The sequence below is a fragment of the Sarcophilus harrisii genome, chromosome 2 (assembly GCF_902635505.1).
Source record: "Sarcophilus harrisii chromosome 2, mSarHar1.11, whole genome shotgun sequence".
Lineage (NCBI taxonomy): Eukaryota > Metazoa > Chordata > Mammalia > Dasyuromorphia > Dasyuridae > Sarcophilus > Sarcophilus harrisii.
Window position 1 is genome coordinate 403,440,781 of NC_045427.1, and position 25,123 is coordinate 403,465,903.

Below are 25,123 nucleotides of genomic sequence, written 5' to 3' on the forward strand. Positions count from 1 at the left end.
AATCAATTTCCTGTTTAATCTTCTACTTCTGTTCTACTTTATATTTGAAAATGCTTTAATTTATTTGCTGCTTGTTAGTTGAGAATTAACAAAATTTTAAATTAAATTTAAATTAAAATAGTTTAATCTCCTTGAGAACAGGGATTTTTAATTAATTAAATTAAATTATTTAAATTAAAACAATTTAATCTTCTTGACAACAGGGATGGTTTTGCTTTTTCCTCTCTGGATCTGGTGCTTAATATAATACCTGATATAGAGTAAAATGTTTGATGAATAGGTTTTTTTCTCCATTCATTTAATTGTCAATTTCTTTCTTTTTCCATCACTGCTAAAATTATAGAAAAGGTTTAGGTATGCTTCTTTTTCATTACTCATTCTCTGCTCAGTGTGTTGCATTGGAATTTCTCTGACATAGTAATGGACTCAAGGTGATGATTAAAATACATTTTTGGAGAAGGAAAATGAGTGGATTTGTTTTGCTGTCTATAGTTATTTGTTATAAGGATTATATTTTTCTTTATCTGGGGGAAAAGTCAGAGGAGATAGTGGAGAGTGCTGCCAAAAAAGAAAAAAAAATTATAAAAGAGGATCATTGAAGCATTAAAAAAAAAAAAAAAAAGTGAAGTAGAAGGAAAGAAGTTCAGAAAGAAACATTTGCCAACTCTTAACAATTGGATTCTAATCCCATGACTATATTGAAACTACAAAGTTAATAATGCTTTCTTTTTTTTAAGGAGATTTTAAAACTGTCGTTTTTTTTATATCATCTGTTTCCCAGTGAGTTTCTCAGCAACTTATCCTTTATGAAAAAAAACATTAATAATGACAGGGAAAAAAAGCAGTTCAGCAAAACCAACACACAGCAACCAACCCTAATCAGCCAAGTCTGAAAGTACATATGTTCTATTTCCATAATTCCCCATCTGCAAAGAAGGAAGATTCATTTTCTCTTCTTCAGGTTATTATAATTACATAGTACTCAGTTCTGTTTTTGTTGTTGTTGTTGTTGTTGTTCTTTTTACATTGGTGTAATCATTTGTGAATCCTGTTTTTTTAATACTACATTTGCTTTGTATCAGTTCATTGTTATGTTCTTTATATTCATCATTATTTATAGTATAGTTCTATTACACATGTTTTTGGATCAGTAATAGTCTGTTCCTCATTTGTTTAGCCATTTCCCAGTCTATGAACATTTACTTTGTTACTTTTGTGTATTGACTTCCTTTGGATGGGTGGGATCTCTGGGTCAAGGATTACAAACATTTTAGTCACTTTTTAATACCAAATTGCTTTCCAGAAGTGTTAGCTCAATTCAAAGTATACTAATATATCTGTGATAAAGAATACCTGTATTACCTTTGTGTATTGGATTACTTTTACAACATCTTGTTATCTTTCTAAAAATCAATCCTGTATTAAGGTTATGGTTCCCAATCTGTATATTGTGATATCCTCAGGTCCTGACTTTACAGGGGTGTTAGGAAATATTTACATTTTTTGAGGGCAATTAAAAATTTTTGTCAACAGTATTTGGCATGTCAGATACTATGTGAAGTCAGTTGGAATTGTAACATTAGATTGTGACTGCATTTCTTTTGATGATGTTCTCTGAAACATGTTTTTGTTTAACTAGTATTTTTCAGATATGCTATTAACTTCTCAAACTTTCTCATTTGCCATATCATATTTTTGTGAAGCTCTATTTGTGGTGGCTATGATAAGAAACAACACTCCACAAAAATTAATGTGAAACAGGAAATGAGAATGGGGGCACTTGATCTAATTCCAAAGTTTGAAAAATTGCATAGTGCCTAATAGATTCATGCAATCCTTAAGTATTTGAGTTTAGTTAATAAAAAAGTCATATTTTTTCTTTTAGTTTAGTTGGATTTTTTTCCAGTGGCTACTGAATTGCTTATGTCCACATAAATACTAAATTGTTTATTATATCTAAATAAATAATAAATGAAATTGTTGAATATTTATTTTGGCCTCCAAATGCCATGAAAAAATTACTGAGACACTAAAGATGGAAGTGAACTGAGAAAGTTCATTGTGGTAATTCATAACCTATATACTAATATATAAAGATTTATAACAAATGTTTAAAGGCAGAATAATAAACTCATCATTTATAGATAATATATCATACCCATATTCTCTAATGGTATATATGGACAGAACAACTTCATTCCTGGGAGGTCATCAGTACCATAAATCTGTTTCATGACAGCATGTTTGCATGGATCCTGAATAACAGACAATGAATGCTCTTGTGTTTTCCCAGTCACCAATGGAGAAAGGCAGGATTGTGTGCTTTATCCCATGCTTTTTAACATAATGTTTTTGGTAATGTTGTCAGATGCCTTTGAGAAAGGTGAAAATGACATCAAGGTCAGCTACTGCACTGATGGTAATTTAACTGGAAAAGGTTACAAGCTAAGACTAAAGTGGAGGGTTTTGTTTTCTGTTTTTTGTTTTTTGTTTTTTTACTTATTTTTTTTTTTTTTACTTTTTGTTTATGTTTGATTGTGCAGTCAGTGTAGCCTCTGAAATTGAGATGCAGCAAAGGTTGGATTGATTCCCTTCTGCTTGTGCTAATTTTGTCTTGACAACACCAAGAAAACAGAGGTTCTCCACCAGTCAGCATCACACCATCCATATGTGGAACCACTGATTACAGCAAATAGAGAAATGTTGACTGCTGTAGATAAGTATTCTTTTCAGTAACGTTCACCTAGATGATACATCAGTTATCGGAGTTAGCTCAGTGTTTGGGAGGCTCTAAAAGAAAGTGGGAGAGAAGCATTATGAGGCTCTCTACCAAACTGAAGGTCGGATGGAGCCATTGTGCTGATGGACAATGCCATGCCAGAAAACGGAATCACTTCCATTTGAATTCTCTTAGGAAGATTCCAAACATCATCTGGCAAGATAAGGTACTGTACACTGAGCTTTTTTCTTGTTGCAGAAAGCACAACTCTGATGGGCTGGCCATGTTGTCCAAATGCCAAAAGTAAGCTGGCCTAAAAGACTATTTTATGATAGAACACAAGGCAAGCATTCACTTGGAGGTCACAAATGATACAAAAGATGCTCTCGAGATCTCTCTGAGGAACTTTGTGAGACAAGGGAGACACTGGTACAAGCCACCCAGCATGGTGTGCCCATATCAAAAAAGTTCTGTATTCTATGGGCAAAGCAGATTTGCAGTAATTCAAAAGAAATGTGAGATGTGCAAATTTAGAGACATGTCCACTCCAAATGTTTATATGCAGTATTTGTGCTTGACCTGTGGTTGAGCCTGGATGGTGTTGGTCTGATCAGCCACAGCTGGACATATTGTACTTTGACCCCAACATAGTAATATAATTTTAGTGCTCTAAGGAAGAATAACAATCAACTAACCATATACGTGGAAGCAATCTGCACTCCTATAAGTGATTATTAGTTTTTACTAAATTAATAATACTATTGTCCAAACTGATAAATGTTACTAGTCTCACTTAATCCTTACATTGAATAAGGATTATGAGGATAGTTAATAGAATAATTAGATTAATTGTCATTAGTTATATTAACTGTTGTTGCAGTGTAATGGTGTTAGAGTAAGGAAGGAATACATATAATCATAGCATTCTAAGCATTTAAATTAGGTGAAACCTGTCCTGAGGATCTGCCAACATTTTCTACAAATATTATACTTTCAAGTTTTCTGAATAATGATACCTAGGTAATTTCATTTGGATGTTACTATTACTTAGGATACTGAGTAGGACACTAATTTTTTCTGAACTACCAAATACTTATTAGCAGTTGTGTACATTGTCTTTTGCCTTGTTCTTTTGGTATGCTCATTATTAGATTCTTGCCTAGCTAATGTGTTATTGTTGTTTTGCTTTTTATTAAGCCTGCATATATTTTCTTTGCTCTTTGGTTCCTAAACCAATATTTGATCTGCTTTGGAACTATGCCCAGTTTATCAGACAGAATAGTGATTTCCGAAGACTTGAGAAATTAATTTCTAAGAAACTTCTCTGGGAGAATACACTGGTACTTTGACAGCTTGTTTCCTACTTGTCTTGCTATTTGATTTTCATTTTTTTTCCCCCAAGCAAGAGGTTAGGGAAAGAAAAGTTACATTAGTATTGAGGATAAACTCTCTCTTCATCCAATTATTGAATTTGTTATTCTTTTCCAGGTTCTGAAAGATTCATTTAAAAAGAGAAAATATATTCAAGGTTTTATCATATATCTGAGAAGCAGAAAGTGCCTTCATCTTTAGTCTAGTCAAAGAGCAATTATTTAAAAAGATTGGCAGGGTCCAGATGTTGACCCCTTATCTATGACTATTGTCCTTCATCTGCAGAATAAGTCTATCAGCCATCCTCTTGTCTGAGAAGTATGCATTTAAAGAAATTTTCCTCTCATCAGCTGATGCCCAACTCTTAAACTCTGGAGTTTTCCTGAAACCAGCTTTACCCATGAGGTAATCCAAAGCTGAAAACATCCATTCTTAGGATGTGGTCTCTTCAGAAAAGGAAACAGACTGATGAAGGGAGCCAGAAATATGAAACTAGTCTTAAGACTTCACAAGCACATGCCTCCCATTGCTATAATTACCATTTCTTTTGCTGGAAGAATAGAAGGGAAAATGGAAAAATCTTATCTCTTCCACTCTGTTGATGTAAGTCCAAGGGTGAGAAAGCTTGCAAAATAGGAGAAAGGTTCAAGAAAAGGTTACTAATGTTTTCTTAAGTGCTAAATTCAATATTCTTTCCTTAGTTCTCATCATCCCGAACCTTTTTGAAGCATAGAATATAATTGACCATTTCTTTTCTTCTGCACATTTTCTTACCTTGACATCCTATTATCTCTCTTTTTTTTAAACTTTTCTGATTATTCCTTCTAAATCTTTTACATTTGCAATTAATCAATAAGTATTTATTAAACATCTAAAGGTATCTATTGAGGAATTTAAAAATTGCACAGAATGTAAAGGGCAACAAGATTTTTCATCTGTGTTAGTTACCCTGAAGAGATCATAGGTCATTCCTGGTATTCTAAGCACAAAATGTCTTACTTTAATTTTTTAATGGAATAATTTAATACTTAGTGTCCAAGAAGTCTTACAGCAGTTTAAAACTTTAGTAATTTCAGAAGCATAAATGCTACAAACTTATAAAAAACATCATTTGAAAATTTAATTATTTTAAATGTTGTTCAGGTATTTTCAATTATATCTGACTGTATATGCCACCTATCTGCTCTATTTAAAATGTATTTTATGCCTACTTATTTTTATGAATTTTGAATAATAAAAGTTTAACTTCAGCAAGATAAGGTACTCTGTCATTATGCATTTTGAATATAATAGTTTTTCAATGATTTTCTCAGATCCATGGCTCAGCAGAAGAGATTCTTTTGCTTAGCTACTTTGGTCACCTTATCTATTTCAATTAGGCTTTTATCTCCTTTCGTTAGAGCTTAAGTCTAGGGTTCCAAATGCAATCCTTTTAGTCACTGAGCAGCAACTGGTGAAAGTTTTTTATAAAATTAAAAAATCAACAAGAGTGATAGCTAGCCTAGATGGTAGTTATGTTGAATTTTAAAAGGAAAAATCAAATTTAAAAATTTTAAACAACAAACCTTTCATGAAAACATACAATCTTTAAAAAATGAAATAAAATGGGGGGCAACTATGTTGCACAGAGCACCAGCCCTTTAGTCAGGAGGACCTGAGTTCAACTCTGATCTCAAACATTTCACATTGCCTAGCTGTGTGACCCTGGGCAAGTCACTTAACCCCAATTGCCTCAGAGAAAGAAAGGAAGGAAGGAAGGAAGGAAGGAAGGAAGGAAGGAAGGAAGGAAGGAAGGAAGGAAGGAAGGAAGGAAGGAAGGAAGGAAGGAAGGAAGGAAGGAAGGAAGGAAGGAAGAAGGAAGGAAGAGAAAGAAAGAAAGAAAGAAAGAAAGAAAGAAAGAAAGAAAAAAAGAAAGAAAGAAAGAAAGAAAGAAAGAAAAAGAAAAATTAAAATGGTTTCTATTTTCCAACTATATGGAAAAAAAACAATTAACATTCATTTTTTAAAAATGAGTTCCTGATGCTAAGTGAAATGAGCAAAACCAGGATTTCTTGCACACAGCAATGACAAGATTATAATGATGATCAATTCTGATGAATGTGGCTTTTCTCAACAATGACATGATTCAGGCAAGTTCCAATAATCTTGTGATGAAGAGAGTCATGTACACCCAGAAAGAGGACTGTGGAAACTGAGGGTGGATCACAACATAGAATTTTCACTTCTTTTGTTGTTGTTTTCTTTCTCATTTTTTTCCCTTTTTGATCATATTCTTCTTGTGCAGCAAGATAATTGTATACATATGTATGCCTATATTGGATTTACATATATTCTTACCATGTTTAACATATTTTGGAATACTTGCCATCTAAGAGAGGGGGTGGGGGGAAGGGGAAAAATTGGAACACAATTGCATGGTCAATGGTGAAAAATTATCTTTGCATGTTTTGAAAATAAAAATCTTCAATAAAAAAAGAAAAGAAAAAGCGGCAAAAAAATTAGTTCCAAATTCTTTCCCCACCCTTAACCCACTCCATCACTCCCTTCTCATTAAGAAGGCAAGAAATTTGAAATAAGTTACATAGTACTGTCATGAAAAACCTATTTCCATGTTAATCATGTTATAAAAGAAAATTATAGAAATTATAAAATTATAATTATAGAAAATTATATAAATATATAAAATTATAGAAAAATAAAGAAACTTTAAAAAAATATGCTTTGATCTGCATTCAAATAAATAAAAGTTTTGGGGTAGTTTGATATTGCACTGAGTAAATAATTTAAATAAAATTGTAATTTTATTATATTGATGTGGTCTACCCATGAGCAATTAATATTTTTTCCTTTGTTTTAGATCTGATTTTGTGTGAAAAGGATTTTGTAATTGTGTTCATATAGTTCCTGAATTCATCTTGGCAGGTAGATTCCCAAGTACTTTATATTGTCTATAGTTGTTTTAAATAGAATTCTTCTTTGTCTCTCTTATTGCTAGGTATATAGAAATGCTGTGATTTATATGGCTTTTATTTTTTTATCCTGTAACTTTGTCAAAGTTGTTCATTATTTCAACTAGATTTTAATTACGTCTCAGGACTTTCCTGCAGGGGTTGGTTGGCAGCAACATCCAGTTTGGAATCCTGGGCTTCAAGGTTCTCATGGCTCAAGGCTCCTGGTTAAAGGACTTTACCTCTTGTACCTGAAACTACAAAAAACAATCAAAATAAAAACCTCAAATTTAATTCATGGGCCCAGGGCCCTAAAGAGAATGAGAATGTTACTATTCTCTATCCAGCTTACTGAATGATACTCCTTTATGCTGAGCAAATGGGTCCTTCATTTGTGATCCCAGCAGCTAGATGATATTGTTAATTCTGACTCTAGAGGCAATAGAAAGAAGCAACTCACACTCAATGTGGTAAGTCAGAATGTCTGGCCACAATAGTCCTGTTTCAAAGGAGCAGGTCCAACATATCTCTCAGGTGACTACTTCCATCATAGGTGATCTGGGCATGCATACATATAGTTCAGAGGGTCAGTGATACAGCATGTCACTTGTCTCTTGACAAATCATGGATAAAGGGTACATAAAGAGGCATACATTTTGGAATGTGGCCACTGTGGGAATTTGTTTTGTTTTGATGTGCTTATTTGTTTCAAGAGTTTTTTCCCCTTTTGGTTTTTAATTTGGGAGGGAGTAGAAATGGAAAAGGGATTTAGAGATAATACTATCCTCTAAAAAGAGACCCTTTGAAATACTTTTAAAAATATATTTTTAAAAATATATCAAACAGAAACATAGAAATGAAGGACATTTTTTAAAGAATGTATAGAATTTGTTATACTTTTTAAAAACAAGCAGTAGGAAATGAAGATTTACAGTTTCTTCAAGAATCCTTTTTTTGTTTTCTGCTCTATGCATGTAAATGCTCTATTTTTGAGTAAGTTTAGAATAAAATAAAGGATTTAAAAAAAGAAATCTGTGGTCTCCCACATCTCATTTCATCTTGTAAAATTGAATAATATTTTCTTCTCCAGAAAGTTATTCATCTTTCTTCTATCCTCTTCTACTCTTGAGGAAAACTTTGAATCTATCATGGTTGGAATAGTTCAAAACAAGAGTTCATATTTAGATAACAGTTTGACAACCTTGTGGAGATAAATAGTATAATGTTACCCTCATATTGTAGTTTGTTTTATCATATTGTAGATAATATTGACTGAACTGGCCAAGGACACATGGCTAAAGAAGGGGTGCTACTTAAAATTCTAGATCTGCTAACTCTGAGATTAATAGTCTATCCACTATATGAATTGAATCATATACACATACAGACTTTTAAAGCAAAGACACAAAAAAACAGAATGAAAAGTTTAGCCAAACAAAATTTCCATTGAGGAAAAACAATCTTGTATAGCTAGAATATATCACTGACAGTTCTATAGCAAAATGCAGATGCTATAAAGTCTATCTTTTCTCCTACACTTGTAAATCTGTTGCTTCTACAACGACTCATTGCAACTATGTGCTTTTCTGGATGTAGACAAGCTAACTGAATGTAGTGTTCCACAAAAAGAAAAGAAACTCTCTCTGGTCCCAGTTGAGGGCTGCTCAAATTCACACAACCTAGCATCTGTATGTGACATTTGCTTTTAGTTTTGGAGGCAAAACAGAGCCAAAATAACCAAATGAACAAATCAAGGCATCATTCAGTTTTATAGATAAAGCATTTATTAAGTTCTTGCTATTTGTCAGGCACTGTGTTAAGTACTAGAAATTCAAACATCAGCCAGCAAAACAGTCCTTAAAGGAATTTAATTTTAATAGGGCAAAACAATCCATATGGTGGTGCTGAAGAGTAGTAGGTGGGGAAAAAAGGGAAGATAAGAGAGATAGGAGAGTGGGACCATAGTGAAGAGAAGATCCCTTGCCAGGAAGTGATGTGGAAGCCCAAGTCGCAGAAAGAAAGAAAAGAAAATAGGTTCCTATCTATCAGAACCAGGGGATCCAGAGAAGTGAAATTTCTCGAGTGGAGATGGTTGGAGAGTCAGGGCATGATGAGTAAATTGCTGGGAAGTGTTTATTCATCCAGGGAGCTCATCTGTATTGTAATAAATGTACTTTGTTTTAACCCAATTGAATAATTGTTTTCATGTAGTGTTGAGAATATAATAGGATTTTGCCTTCCCCTCCACTCAACTTATTAAAAGGATACATGCAATTCCGAACTAAGTATCAGTCACATAGGAACATTTCCTCTGTGCTTTACTGAAATTTTTCTTTGATATATGCTTCAGTTCATATCAACTTTTCCTTTGTGATTTGGCAGTTAGTCAATCTGGTCAGTCCAATTAATTAAACATTTCAAGGGAGAAAAATCATACAAGCAAACTAGCCTTATGGAAAAGAAAATTTATTGGCTATTTGATGAGTAGGATTGTTAAGTCTTACATTTATGTAAGATGAGTTTCATTTTATCACTATTATGGTTTTTACATTACTCTTCATTGTTTTTGCTTTGTGCCCCAAATGTGATTCATTAGCATTCTCAGCTCTTATTTTCCTAATTATATAGTGCTGTGTGAGATTCTAAAGAAGAAAATCTTAAGTGTGTTATTTTTTTCTTTACTCTCTGAGGGTTTTCACCCTAGGGTAAACAAAAAAATGTTCAGCTTTCAGTCAATTTAGGCTACAACTGACTATATCTCCTTTGACAAAATATTAAATGACAGAAACAGCTGCTTGTAATGCCTTAAGTAGGGTATTGGTAATACATGTGACATAAATTGAAATGGAAAGTGGGCTTATGTCTGTCCATCATTCTGAGGCATTTGATCTAATTTATAAGCTGTTTTAAAAGGTCCCTAGAAATATGTAAAATATTAGACTTTCTTTATGTAGCTTTCCATAAGAATGTTAATATTAAATATGAGGAAAATCTCAGTTGGCTCCCCGTGGAGTATTTGGGTTTCTTATTTCAAAATATATTATGACATGTTTCAAACCAGATAATTAGTATTGCCTTATTATGTGTGGCATAGTTAATTGATGATTCAGCCACCTTCTTTATATTTCCCAACATATGGGGCTGAACATTTCTGATATTCATTGCTTTTTTTTTGGATTCCTAATTTTGTAATAGGGAAGAGGAAAGAGAGGGAATAATTATTTCTATAGCACTATCCACTATGTGCCAGTGTCTGTGCTTTAGAAATATTTTTCATTTATTTTACTTAACAAAAAAGGAATAGTTATGTATAGCATCAGTGTTGACGTACATTAATTTTTATGCAAAATCACAAAATCAGAAACATAAAATCTGAGTTTGAAGATACCTAGAGATCATTCAGTCCAAATTGTACCTGACAACAGTCCCTTCTGTCCCATTACTGACAATTGCTTTTTTAACCCTTATTTCTCTAGGGAGGGAGAACTCACTAAATACTAAGTTGATTCATTTCTTTAAGATAGCTCTAATTGTTAGCAAGTTTTTCCTTACATTGAGCACAAATCTGCTTCTCATCAGTTTTATATATTGTCCTTATTCTGCCTTTTGGGGGTCAAGTAGGTACAATTCTAATGCATCTTCCAATGACATTCCTTTAGATACTTGAAGCCAGCCAGTATAAGGATCACAGCTTAAGAGCTTCAAGGGACTTCAGAGGTCATTTAGTTCAACATACCTTGGTAAGCTTTATTATTTCTATTAGCATCCTTAGCTCTTTCAGCTCATCCTTGTATGGTATACTCCTGAGTTACATCTTCAGAGGCAGCAAGATGAGTTAGTAGATAGAAAGCTGGGCTTGGGTTCAAAATCTACCTCAGACACTTACCTGTGCAATTCCCAAGCATGTAACTTCACCTATCTTGAACTCACTTTCTTATCTGTAAAAAGGTAACAGGAGCACTTACCTCACACAGGGTTGTTGACAAGAATTAAGTGAGATTATATGTGGAATATTATTTTAAATATTCCACATATAATAAATAAATAATATATAAAATTAAATAAAATATATAAAATTATTTGTAAACATTAAAACACTACATAAATGTTACCTATTACTATTATCACCTCCTGTTTACCTCCTTCTGAATATATTTCATCTTGTCAGTAGTATCCCAAACTGAGTACTGTACTCAAGATATATAGGACTATCATTTCTTTTATAAAGAATAGTGTTTTCTATTCATGCAGCCGAGTTTATATATATATGCACATATATATATTAAAATATATATATTTTTCATCTGCCATGTTACATTATTGATTCACTTGTTTGCAGACCACTAAAACTCCTTTAGCAGCAACTATTGTATAATCATATCTCCCGAATTCAGTATTTGTGCAGTAGATTCCTTCAGCCCAAGTATAGCATTTATATATTTATATTAAATTCCATCTTACTGGATTTGACACATCTTTCTAGCCTATCAAGATATTTTTAGCTATTGATTCTGTAATCCTACATGTTAGTTATCATTTGCAGCTTTGGGTCACCCACAAATGTGATAAACATGCCATCTATACTTTTATCCATGTCATTAATTAAAAAAAAAAAACTTTTAAATAGCACAGAGTCAAGGATAAAATCCTGGTACATCCCACTTCAGGGCCTCCCTCCAAATTAACAATAACCCATTAATTAGAATAACTCATTCTTTGGGTTTAATCATTCAACAAGTATCAGATTCCCCTTAACATGCTATCATCTAGCTTGGATCTTTCCATTAGTTCACATGGATATCCTGAGAGATGGTCAAATTCCTTGCTGAAATCAAAGCATATCATCTATAAAGTCATATTGAGTTGAACTTGCAAAAAAAAAAAAAACTAAAAGTTTTAGCAGATTGCGAGTTCAAATGAGACAATAAAATGCCATAATGACCCTTATTCCCTCTTCTTGAATGAGATCCAGAGTTATTCCAAAGTGATGGCTTTAGCTAGCCACAGTTAGGGGGAAAAAGTTTAAAAAAAAAAAAAAGATTCTCTGATTTATACCTGTAGTTGAAAAGGTAGTCAACTGGGTTTATTATTATCAATGTTATATATTAATGAGATGTATCACATATGAACAGTGAAGTGGGTCCAGAACTGAATAGGAGATTATTAGTACTTTTGAAATTTTGCAGTATTTTCAATGATCCTAAATGGTTCACTGCCACAAAGTCTTCTTTTTTTATTATCAGTTTTATCCCAGTGATATTATATAGATGTAAATCCTGGAATAACATGATCTTGGAAAAAGAATCTAAATTTCAGACGCCCAAAAGGAGAATGGTGACTTGCAAAGAATAAGTGCTGTAAAAGACATTGTTAAGAGTCAATGTATGGGCAGAAAGGCTAAGTTATAATGAATAAGTTATATGTCAAGTATATAAAAAATCTGAGTTATATCCAGAGAACATTAAAAGTGACATATGAAGGCCTTTAGAATATTGGAGTAGATCTTCTATGGAGGATTTTTGCAGAAAAATGTGAACCAGAATCTCATGGAATTGAAAATGAGCTCTGTACCACTAGACCATGAATTCATCAACAGAATGAAGTCTGAAAATGGGAACTGTATAATTGAAAGATCATTCAGAGTTCCTGGGATCATTAAATGTCACAGTATTCTGCTGAGCCAAAAATGAGTAATTTTGTAATATGTATGCATATATAAAAAATTTCCTGGATACTTTTTGGCAAAATTAATGTCCCATGTTTACCTTAAATGAACTCTAAGACTTCAAATAGGCCTTTGAGTCATTTTTCTCTGGCTCCAATGCATTACTGTGACCCTGTTTGTGTCCTCATTTGTCATTTATGCCATCTAAGAATTAATGGGCTGCTTAAAAATAAGAATGTGCCAGTCTGATATTAGATAACTCTGAATGATCCCATTGACTTCTCCATGACCTCAGCTTATCCTTATTTCACCTTTTTTTTGAGTCTAAAAATGTACTAGCTAGTAGGAAAAAATGAGAAGTATCTGTTTGACCTCAAATTATTAAATGACACCCTAGCATCCATGAGCCTTCCTCTGAACTTTGTAATTAATCTCTCTCCTTTTTAAATTCTACAATAGACAATATGTCTTCATTATTTTTGAATTTTCTCTAATACTTTGCATATGAATAAACTTACAAAACTTATATTTCCTCCTAAACTTAATTTTCACTAATCTTGTCTTAAAAGAATTTTGAAGGTAAAAGCTCAATTATATATTTGAATTCAATAACTTATGAAATTATAAACATATTTTGACACTAATGAACACATCTACCTATATTTTGTCCATAAATTTGGTTTTCCCTAATTTAAAACAGGGAGGGAACTCTGTGAGGAAGCCTCTACTTTAGAAGACCTTGCCTGAGGCACTAAGGAATTAGAGGCCCATCCATAGGCCCTCTCTTTAGTTCTGTAAATTCTTTTGTTTTTCCTGAATTATCCAATGAGGTTTCAAAAACCAAATGAATAGGCCTTTTAATAAAAAAAAAAAAAATGTTATGCATCATACAGGATAGTCTGACTTCCTTTCAGCAGTTTATTGGTTTTGATGAAACCAATGTTATGCAATAGCTACACTAAAAGTAGCAGTAATGATTTACTTAAAATATTGTGTCACAAATAGATGACACTCTTATCAATTGTATAAATCACATGCACATGATATGATTCCTTACTCATTGGCTTTATGGTAAATTAACTGAAAAGAAAAAAAAAAGAAAAAATATTACTGAAAGTTATTATTGTTTGATCTGGAAGAAGACCAATAACATGGAGACGATATCTTGAGGTGCAAATTACTTGGATTTAAGTGAGTCATTAGCAAGACATAGGCCAGGTATCCTGGTGTTCGTCCCACATGTCTTAGCCTCTTTAAACTAAGATTTTTCCCAGGTTTCATAGTGGATATTATTAGTTTGTGGAAGTAGATCCTTTCTGTACCTATTTTCTGGCTTCTAATAAAAAATTTATTATTCTTTCTTCAATTTTCCTTCTTTTAAGTACTATACTCTTACATGACTGTCAATTTATTAATGACTTTATTATTAACAGTGTTTTATATCACAAATGGAAATAAATGGCAATTCATCTTATGACCTTTAAGGCTTTCAGGATACTCTTTCCATGCTAAAAACAACAAGCAAACAAAAAAATAAAGAACATTTTACAGCAATTTGTACAAATTTTTTTTTTTAAAAAGTGACATACAACTTCATCATTAAAAAAAATCAGCAAATCTAGGTAATCACCAAGTTTTTTAATAACTTACTGCACAGCATAGATTTAAACCATCACTTTGACTATTTCTGGGATGTTAAGATTAGGTTTTTATATAAATAGTTTGACCTTTAATATCCTCCTATATAGAGTCTCTCCAAGAACAGCTTTTTCTTATACAATTATATTCCTTTAGATATTCTTTGATTATCAGTTGTTTAAAAAAAAAAAAACAGCATTCCATTATCCACATATTTCCAAACATGGCTGAAGGGCATAGCAATTAACTGCACCACGAAAACAACTCTGGCTTCAGATTTTGGGCTTATTTGACTTCTGAGTTCGAAGACTGAAAAGAGTCTTTTAACCTGAGCAATTCAGCTGCACACATATGCCCGAAAACATTCCTGTACCATTTAGAAGTCCGTCCTCTGCAAAGCAACAAAAATGAAATTAAGTTACAGGCATTAATATAGTGAAGGGAAGTCTCTAGCTCTGAAGAAAGGGTAAGGAAATAGGAAGGGTGAAGAAGAAACCAAAAAGAAACAGCAGTTATGTGTAAATAAATGTTGGTAGAACTGTCTCGGTAAATTTAGTGATCCTGTTCTGATGAGTTGCTAACCTTCATGGTGGAGACCTCCAAAAAGAGTTAATTAGAAAAATTGAGTTGAGTACTTATTGAGAAGTTGTGAGTTCCAATTTTTTGATCTAAGTAACAGACTCAATTTTTTTTGTCTCTTCACTATTGGGCTATTTTGTAATCTATTGTATTTTCTCAGGTACAAAGGATGCTGAGTACCCATAGGACTGAGTACTCAACTAATGGAGAGGACTAGACAAGTTTGCATCATGTCTTCAGGTAAATGGAAAAGAAGAAAAACTAGTTAAAATCTCCTTAGACTGGCTCTACCATCAACTTCACAGATGAATCTTCTCAAATGTTTTTCCTGCATAGTCTCTTCATATCAGATTTAAACAATTTTCAGTGCTATTTGCATGCTACTCGTTCTCAATTAAATTTTCTCCTTTTGGGGAGGGGTGTCTTTCCATCTTTAGTTTCTTCTGGTTCTAGTCTATCACAAAGATTCTATAATTCCTTTGCCTACTAAATACAGAGCTAACTCCTTAGTTTGGCTTTCAAAGCTGCCCACAATCTAGCATTCTTCCTTTATAGTCTTATCTCACACTAACTCCCTTCTATGCTCCAGGAATACTGGCCCACTCTTGGAACTCAGACATGGTTTTTATCATAGCATTTTCTGCACCCGTAACGACTTTCTTTTCCTATCCAATTTCTGTCTGTTATCCTTATTCAAATACCACATCCTCCATTAAATCTCCATTAAATTCTTTCAGATGATAGACACAGTTCCTTAAGATTTTACAGGCATTTAAAAAATAATAGCTTATTGTGGGTTTTATATTCTTTTCCTAGACTGTGAAGGAAAATACTCTACCTTAATCTTTCTTCCTCTCATAGTGTCCTACATATTGTTGGCATTTAGTTGTTGTAAATTTGTTAAAATAAAATAAGTTCTTTTTAGGGATCAGTTACAAAATATTTATTTCCAAATCGCTGAATGTCAGAAAATGAAAGTGATTTAGTAGTCACTGTTTCCATTTGCTTTACAAATTAAAAAATAAAGTCCAGCAAGTGAGAAGATTCACTTGCTCAAGGCAATTTACCAATGAGTGAGTTGCAGAAGTAGAATAAAACCCCAGATTTCTTTCCCGATTCCTATTCATCTAAAAAAACTTTCCTTTGGATATAAACTAAGTTACATAAGGCCAAAGACCTTTTTTTTTGGGGGGGGGGGAGAAGATAGCATTCTTAGGGGAAGAAAATGCTTAATAAAATTTGTTTGATGGAATTCTCTACAATTCCTTATAGTTAGCTCTTTTAGCCACTCAAGAGAAAGCATCTGTGAATGGTAGTGATCTGCAATCATCTGATTTGTAGTACAGCCAGTGAAAATAATGCTGACTTTGCAGTAAGACAACTTTCTTTTGCAGAGCTCACTGGGGCTTCTTTATTCCTCTGTAATATAGAGGGATTTAAATTTATTTGATCCCTTAGGTCTCCTTAAGCTCTCTCTGTGACCTATAATCCTCAGACCTTTAAACAACCAACTAATGCTTTATATATAACAGAAATTGCAACTTTAGTTACAGAGAGATAGGCCCTTCCATAATAGGGCAGGAAAGGAAATATCAACTGGCTAAGTGTTAAAAGTTTATGTTTAATACTTTTCTCTGGTCTACTCCAGGTCTCCTTAAATATTTTAGATTGTAATGCAAAAGAACTCTTTAGAAGTTGGAGTATTTTTTAAAATAATTGTATTTAATAGACTTCTGTGGTACCTTTTGACAGCTGGCATTTCCCTTAAACAAAAAACTATTCTAGTTATGAAGCTCAACTAATCCTAGGCTCTAGGATTAGAGCCTTCACCCCACTGCTTATATTTGTTTACCATTACTAAAGGTGAAGTGGAGACCTAATTCACAGCAACTCCTTCCTCTTTACTAAGGAGGAACAGAATGTAGGAGCAGCCCACTTAAAGTGATTAGCCACGATAGAAGGGAAGGAATATATTTAAGTAAATGCCATTCACTATTCCCATTAAGGAATTAACTTTATGAGAAGAGATCCATTCATACCTGGTATCTTTCCTGCAGATATGAGTCACTCGAGATTTTTCAGGTCCCACCATTTCAATCAGATACTGACACAAGATGACCTCTCCCAAGACTCCATGTAGTTCAGCAGCTTCATACCATACAGAGGTTGCAGCTATAACATAGCTATTATTCTGGGGATATGACTTCCAGGTCCTAAAAAACAAAGAAGTCCAGTTTGAGCTCCCAGACCTCCTGGGGCATAGAATAACAAAAGCACTATAAATATATCAAAAATGTCAGCTCCATTCATCCAGTCAAGAATTCTGGGGCATCCAGTCAAGAATGGGTTGTGGGAATACATTATAACAGGGGTCCTCAAACTACAGCCCGTAGGCCAGATGCGGCAGCTAAAAACGATTATCCCCCTCACCCAGGGCTATAAAGTTTCTTTATTTAAAGGCCCACAAAACAAAGTTTTTGTTTTTACTATAGTCGAGCCCTCCAACAGTCTGAGGGACAGTGAACCTTTGAGGACTCCTGCTGATTATAATATCACTCCATCATACCTATATCAAAAGTTAACTTTCTCTTCAAAATTCTTTAATGTAAATAAAGTCATTCTACATTCAATTAGTTATATTTTTAGCCTATAATATCTTTCAAGATATGTTTAAATTCTGTAAATTTACTGCCTGTTCAGTAAAATGATACTTTTGTTCCAAAACCGTCTCCTCCTTCAAGAAGGCCTCCTATTTCTAATATTTCAAAATTTTGTGAACAATTATTTAAGATCCCTTCTCCTATCCATCTGACCTCCTCTTCTCAGTTTTATTTGCTGGATCTTCAACCAAGTTATCACCACTATCCATGGGTGTTCCATAAGGCTCTGTCCTGGATCCTCTTCTCCTTCAGGACTGTACTGTTTCATTTGGTGCTAACATCAACTATCTCTGCTAACCTCCACTCTTTTATCTTTAACTACCTAATGAATACCTCCAATTCAACATACCCAAAAATGAACTCCTCTTTTCCCCAAAACATTTTGCCCTTCCAAATTTCCCCACCTAACAACTGCCTCACTCACTTCCTTCCTCTCACCTCCCACACCTAATCTATTGTGGAGTCCTGCTGATTATTCCTTAGTAAGATTTTTTTTCCCTGAGGTAATTGGGGTTAAGTGACTTGCCCAGGATCACACAGCTGGGAAGTGTTAAGTGTCTGAGGCAAGATTTGAACTCAGGTCCTCCTGACTTCAGAGCTAGTGCTCTATCCACTGTACCACCTAGCTACCCCTTGAGATCTCTTTTTTACATCCGCTTCTCTGCTCTGACGTGACCAGCTGGTACAAATCCTCACGCCTGAGACCCCTGCTGTAGCCTGCTGCTTTCCATTTTTGTTCCTGCTGCTTGACCTCTCTGCCTCAAGTCTTTCTCCAAAACTAGCACCTTGTTCACTGAGCTGTAAACATGATCTTGCTAAAGCAGAGTTATCCCCTAAATCAACAAACTTCCGTGGCTCTTTCACTTCCAGGATCAAATGTGCAATCCTCCCTTGAGCATCAGAATCCTCCTGGACTGCTCCTCCTATGAGATGCTTTATCTTTCCCTGGCTGTCCCTTACTTTGCCTCTGCCTCTTAGCTTCTTTAGATAAAATCTCACCTTCCATAGGAAGCCTTTGTGGTCCCTCCTAATTTTCACATCTTCCCTTTTTTGGCTTTTTTTCTAAATTTCCCCTATATAGTTTGTGTAGATAGTTTTTTTTTGCATCTCTCCCCATGGGTGAGCTTAGATACTATTCTTTCATTGTCTCCCCAGCACTTTGCAGGGCCTGTATCAGGAAGAATTAATGCCTGATCCCCACGCTCTCCCAGTCACTTAATACTTAGTGACTGAAGGATGAACTTCATCCACACTACAAGCAGCTCCGGCTGGCTGCTGGATCTCACCGCAGCACCACGTAGTCCTGGGGAGGGAGCGGCGTCATGCTTTTCACTGTGTAGTGGTAAATATCAGCCTCTTCATTCAGCATTTCTAGGACAACAGCCTGCTGCAGAGTGTGGTCCCAGGATGGCTGAGCTTTAAGCACCCGAAGGAGGATAGCTTGAGGAGCAGCATGGATGTCAATGGAGGCTTTCCACAGAAGTAAATGAGAGTTCTCTTCCACCTGTAGGCCGGCCAGGGGGAGGAAGCAGAGATAAGGAGATTTTGAAAGTTCATTTCAAACTTCAAACTGACTTCTCCCTTTAAGCCCATCTAATCTGTTTATATGCAGAAATTGAAATCTCAAATTTATATGATACTCTCTAGTTTACAAGGTGCTTATCTAGTCTTACAACAATCCTGTAAAGAAGGTAGTACTTCATTTTACAGATTTAAGTTTACAATATTTCCTAGAGCACCTTCTCCATGGGGATCCTAGGACATAAATTTCTTGGAAACACCAGATTATAGCTGTCTATAGGTCACATAGGAAGGGGTGTCCTGGAGATCTGCTCCCACCCCAATATTTCTTCCAACTTTCCCCTCTTCCCTACCTCTACTTACAGAAGAGAGGGAAATGTAAGATCAAAGAAATGATAAAAGCAAAAACCTTCAGTGTATCCTCAGATATTTCTGAAAACCCTCTCAGCAGCTTAGGACAACATTTAGACAGGAGCAAAGTTTACCTTTTTATTGGCCACTTCCACATTATCCAAGCAAAAGCGGCTAGCCCAGGTTCGGAACTTGTCCTTGGAATCTCGAAGCAGGTCTTGAATGGACTTCTCCAAAGATCTCAATGTTACTGAGTGACTGACCAGGCTTTTTTCAGAGAATGGGGGTTTCTGGCATCTATTGGATTCCAAATAACTTGTAGGCAGCTACATGGGGTAAAGTCAAGGAAGAACAAGGTCACTCTCATGTTATTCTACCATCTACTTTCTCACTTGTTTTATTTAGTTTCAATAGTACTTGTCTATTTAAATTAGATTTATTTAGTTTAGATACTCAACTAAAAAAAAGTTACTGACATATATATATGTATACACATATATGGCTCTCTCTCTCTCTCTCTCTATATATATATATATATATATATCAGGCTTTGTAATTTATAAAATACTTTCACATCAATTGTCATCTGGTCTTCACAACAACCCTATGAATTGGCAAGGTGAGACTTATTATTGTCTTTTATCAATGAGAAAACTAGTGTTCTGGGGCACTAGAAGATGAAGAAACTGGCTTGAGATCTCAGAGCTGGTTGGCAGAACTAGGGCAAGAATGCACAGCTACCTCCTAGTATGGTCTTCTTTACCATCCCGAAGCAACTGATCTAGAGTAGAGTGGAAGATGTGATACCCAAGGATAAGGATTATGCTTTTTACCAGATCCATTCCATCTCTGTGCCATTCCCCAACTCTGAGGTTTCCTCCTCACTTATTCAAACCTCAATTCAAGTTCTACTTCCACAAAGCCCTTCATTCTTACTCATTCAGTGAATGTTTATGAAGTTCTTTTTTCTTTATGATATAAAAGAATAAAACAAAGTCCTTCGCTAAAGGGAACTTACAGACTACTGGGGAAGATGACAAGAGCTGAAAGACAACTAACACATAGGCTGTGCAGCTAGAGTCACCTCTGATCTAAACATTTCTATGTTCCTCACAGGGCTTGAATTTAGTCCTTATTCTACCACTTATTTTAGAACACTTCATAAATGCCTATTGAATGAACAAATCTTTATTAAATAGACTCTATTGAATATCTGTGTAATGCTAAACAAAACCCCATTGAGAAGGAATACCATAGACTCTATCCCCCATTGCTAAAGAATAAGGCAGGTACTGACTTAGACCAAGAAAGGGATATCATGTCACCAGATTAAAAAGCCTCAGCCATTACAGAACAGCTTTACAATTAAAGTACAGTTAAGGCTGTAATGCCTTGGGATGAAGGTGAGGAGAAATATTTTTATCCATCCATCCCAGATGATGTGTCTACATTAACTTAATGCTGTCTCTGGAACTGAAGCAGGGCAGATATTATTAATCCAAATTAAAAGATGATAAAACAGAGAAGAGTGAAACTGAGCCTGGGACTTAAGTTTTCCTGAATTCCAGTCTTAACACCCTAACATCAGAGGTATCTGACATGGGGCCTGCATAATTGGGAAATATTTAATCAAATCAAAGTATAATAAATGTAGTTAATATGTGATCCACAAGAATTCTTGTATATGGATTCATGGCTCCCGTCTCAATTTTAGTTTTACCCCTCATCCTCCCTCCCCCCAGCCCCTGCTCTACATTATACCTCTTAAGCACATGCTCACACAAGAAACCATGTGAAGCTGAAAACTGGATATACATAAACCTCCTAAAATTATTCTCTCAAATCATTCCCCCTGCCCTCTCTCCTCTCAACTCCTGATAGACCAGCTCTTCTTAAGCTACAAAACTGGCAACCTGTCCCAAAGGTCTTGAGTCTAGGTCCAGTGGTCAGCACACTGCTGCTTGTAGCTCTGACTTTCTGAAGGTGAACACCCTATCCTAGGCAAGCAGCAATTGAAAGAAAATAGGTTTTGTGTTCTTTAAAGTAGTTCCCATGAGAGCCTGTAGCCATACCTGAAAGAGCTGGTGGCATTCTGCTATCATGTGTGCCAGGCCCTGGGTGGCAGCCAGGTTCTCGCTCAGGTCTCTCTGATCAGGCTTGCCCACATGGTATTTCCTCTGACTGGACCTGAGAGAAAACAGTCAGGTGGGGAGGCCGTTAGAAAACACCCAAACCTGTAGGTAATCCCAAGACACCACACTGCATGCACCCTTACCCCAACCCTTGTCTGGCCTTATAACTACACTGAGCAGAGGGAAACAAGGTAGAATAGGAAACAACAGTTAAAAACCCCATGATTTTCCCTTGCAGGGCAATTTCCCAAGCCTTTACTTTTACATGAAACTCAAGGCAAGAAGAGGAAAGTTCTAGTCAAAGAACAGAGAAGAGAGCCCATGGAATCATAGATTTTGAACTTGAAGGGAACTTAGTGGTCATCTGATCTTTCAAGCCCATTTTTTTTAACAGATGAAATTTTAGACCCCAAACTTAACAGTGACTTACTAATAATAAGAAAAATTACAGACAGAGATAAGATTCTAACCTGGATCTTCTGACTACAAATCCAGCACGCTTTCCCTGCATTTCACTGTCTGTCAGAGGACCATAAAATCTTATCATTTTAGAGCTGGAAGGAGCCTCACATTGCACATAAAGGCAACAGATCTTGGCAGGAATATGTACCACAATCTCCATCAAAGTCAAGGAAGAATGTGGGAAAAAACCAACCATTTGATATTTTACAAGTATGCCTCTGCTTTTTTCCCACGTAAATAATGTCCCTTAATTCCTCTTTCCAAAGAACAAAGCTTGTTCTGCCATCTCAATGAGCAGGCTCAGTGGAAGCAAAGGAGAATGTGTGTAAGGGTAAAGCGGAGACTCGTATTCATTCTTAAGCAGGTTCCATGTTTTCCCTTCTCTGGTGACATCACCAAATTCCCTTCCAATATCATTATCTGGGAGCATTCTTCTGCCTCCTTTACAGATAAGGACTCTACACTAGAGCCCCAGTCTGGGCTCTTTGAAGTTTGAGTCCCAAAGTCAAACATTAATAACTACTTATCTGAATGTAAGGTTCAAAGCCTTTTTCTTTTATAATAAGATAAAGAAAACACTCACTCTTTGAAGCCATTTCCTGTTGCATGTGGATAAAAACAATCTAAATCCCAATTCCTACACACTCTTTCTTCCCCACTGGCTTACTATTTATTTCTTCAGTCCTAGCCCCAGTTCCACACCAGGAAGATTTGCAGGCTTTCTGCCCCTTTCTTAGTTTTTACCAGTGTCCGACTCTCTCCCTCCAGGGAACTTGAAAGAAGAAGGCTCTATTGGGATGAGGCAGAAGATGAGATGAAAAAATGCAAACTAGCCTGCTCTTTTCCCCAGCACTAATTCTTTGCCACAACACGGGAGATCTTACTCAGGTCCTTTTAAGCCCTTTCTGGTCCTTCTAGAATTGGTCCTTCCAAATCTTACTTAAGACTCACTTCTCTGATGCCTCCAGTCCTTTTGAACCTCTCTCTGTAATACCTGTGATGGTCTCTCCACCAAGCTCAAGTTTGTGATCACAGTTAGAAATGACTCAGAAGCTTCTGGGTCAGCCCCTTTATTTTGCAAAGATATTGAGGCCCAGAAAGTATGAGGGAATCACTTAAGCTCATATAGGTAATAAGTAGTAACAGGCAGACTCCTTTGCAGCCATCCAAATCCAACAACCTTCAAGGCTAGCCAATTTCCCTTATGGAGCTTGTCTTTTCCTTCCTGCCATGATGGCACCTTTCCTAAATTCTTATAGCACTTATTGTTTATACACCAACTGACCCTTAATATCAGAAAATACATTATTTTGTTGTTTTCTCTGAATCACATATCACTATAAATTCCTTATAAGAAGATAGAGTGATTGTGTCTTCTGCTCTCTTTTATCCCTGACTCTCTTAATCCTTCAGTGTTATGCCTATTATTTTACCATAATACTCTAAAAGACATGTGCTATGGATGTTCCCCTTCATTAGTCAAGATGACAATCCCTCTTGTCTTCCATAGTTATCAGTTTTGTGAGTTGCTGTGATATAAAAAAATCATCTTTTAGTGATGTTGCCAAGCCCCTGGTTGTAAGCTTTGGTCAACAGCCCATCACTGGCTTATAGTTGAAGTCCTTCCAGTCTGATAGAATCTGTCAGAACTTGCCTTCGACTTGCATAGCCCTCAAGAACCCAGAATCATCTCCACGCCACAATGAAACACCAGAAGAAAACTGTTGGTTTTTAGTCAGCTCTCATGCCAGTTTGCTATGCAATCAAGAATAACTTGCTTCATCTTTTTTGCTTCAATTCATAACTACCCTATATTTTTCCATGATGATTATAAAGCTCAAATTCAGGAAGTTATGCTCTCACATGAATCCTAAGTGCTTTGAAATGTATAAGACACCACATAATATAAGAGATTACTTTGAGTATTATTATAAAGAATAGCACAGACTAGTCCCTGCCCTAGGAGAGCTGAAAGCTTCAGACAGAAAGCCTTACCCAATTAGATATAAAAAAATGATTATAGAGGAAGGTCAAACGGAGAGATAATATCAAAAATATCATCCCATCAGGGAAGCTATTTTGTGTTTTAACAAATCTACTCTCTCAGAATCTTTCTTTTTTGTCCTCTGCTGGAGTCCTCTCCATACTCATGCCCCCACAGTAGTACTAACTACAGAAGGATCACCTACTCTGTAGTCTTTTTCAAAAGCAGACAGACAACCTTCTGTGTAGAGTAGCTACACAAGAGAGGATAGACAAGAAATTCTCTGGATAACCTGTCCAGATCAAGATGCCCCAGAGGCTTTAAATTCTAGGGCTAGAAGGATCATCTGAGCCATCCATCTCATTTTGCCCCAAAGAAGGTGATTTATCCGAAGTCACTTAATGGAGAAGTGTTCATGGTCTAGATACATCTACAAGTCAGGTCTCTGACTCCCATTACAGCATTTTTTTTCACTATTATAATCCCTTTCTACTCCCATTTACCCTCCTTCTCTTCTCCTTTCAGATATAAAGCTATACCATCAAAGTAGCAAATTACATTTTCCTTTTCAGAAATAGTTTCTATAAGTCTGGGTGGATAGGGTAATTTGTAAACTTTTTTTTTCAAATTTTTATCATCTAGGGTTGTTTTGCAGAGGAAAAATAGCTTTATGAAATAACTTACAAAGCCTGTCCCCATATTTGCCAGTCCCAATCCTCTAGCTATAGAGAACCACCAAATTTTAACATTATTTATTGTATAAATTAACAAAAATTTAACATAATAAATATTAATATTAAATTTAACATTAACATTAACAAATTAGGGTCTGAGAGGTTGGGTAAAGCCCATACCTGAACAATTAATTTACTCTACAAAATTGCTGCTAATTCTATCCCAAATCTCTTAGCATAGGGAAATTTCCTACCAAAGCAGCCCCTTCCAACTTGGGGAAACTAATTGCTAGGAAGTTATTCCTAACATTGAACTTATATATATATTTTTAAACTACTACTACCTATTGCTTCTAGTCCTGCTGTGCAGAGTTAATCAGGGCCTTTCAAATACTTAAGACAGCTGTCATCTTGCCCTT

General features: G+C 35.2%; 1 protein-coding gene across 8 annotated transcripts in view; it reads right to left on the reverse strand.

The window, feature by feature from the left end:
• Window positions 1–14,106: 14,106 nt before the first annotated feature.
• Window positions 14,107–25,123, reverse strand: part of LOC100920600 (rho GTPase-activating protein 7) — a 111,027-nt gene continuing 100,010 nt past the window's right edge. For all 8 annotated transcript variants that reach the window (XM_031953637.1, XM_031953641.1, XM_031953640.1 and 5 more), the window contains 5 exons: window positions 21,525–21,639; window positions 19,587–19,778; window positions 18,867–19,084; window positions 16,960–17,133; window positions 14,107–14,732 (listed from right to left, as the gene is read on the reverse strand). In XM_031953637.1, coding sequence (XP_031809497.1) covers window positions 14,627–14,732; window positions 16,960–17,133; window positions 18,867–19,084; window positions 19,587–19,778; window positions 21,525–21,639 — 805 coding nt within the window. In that variant the 3' untranslated portion in view covers window positions 14,107–14,626. The remainder of the gene's footprint in view (window positions 14,733–16,959; window positions 17,134–18,866; window positions 19,085–19,586; window positions 19,779–21,524; window positions 21,640–25,123) is intronic.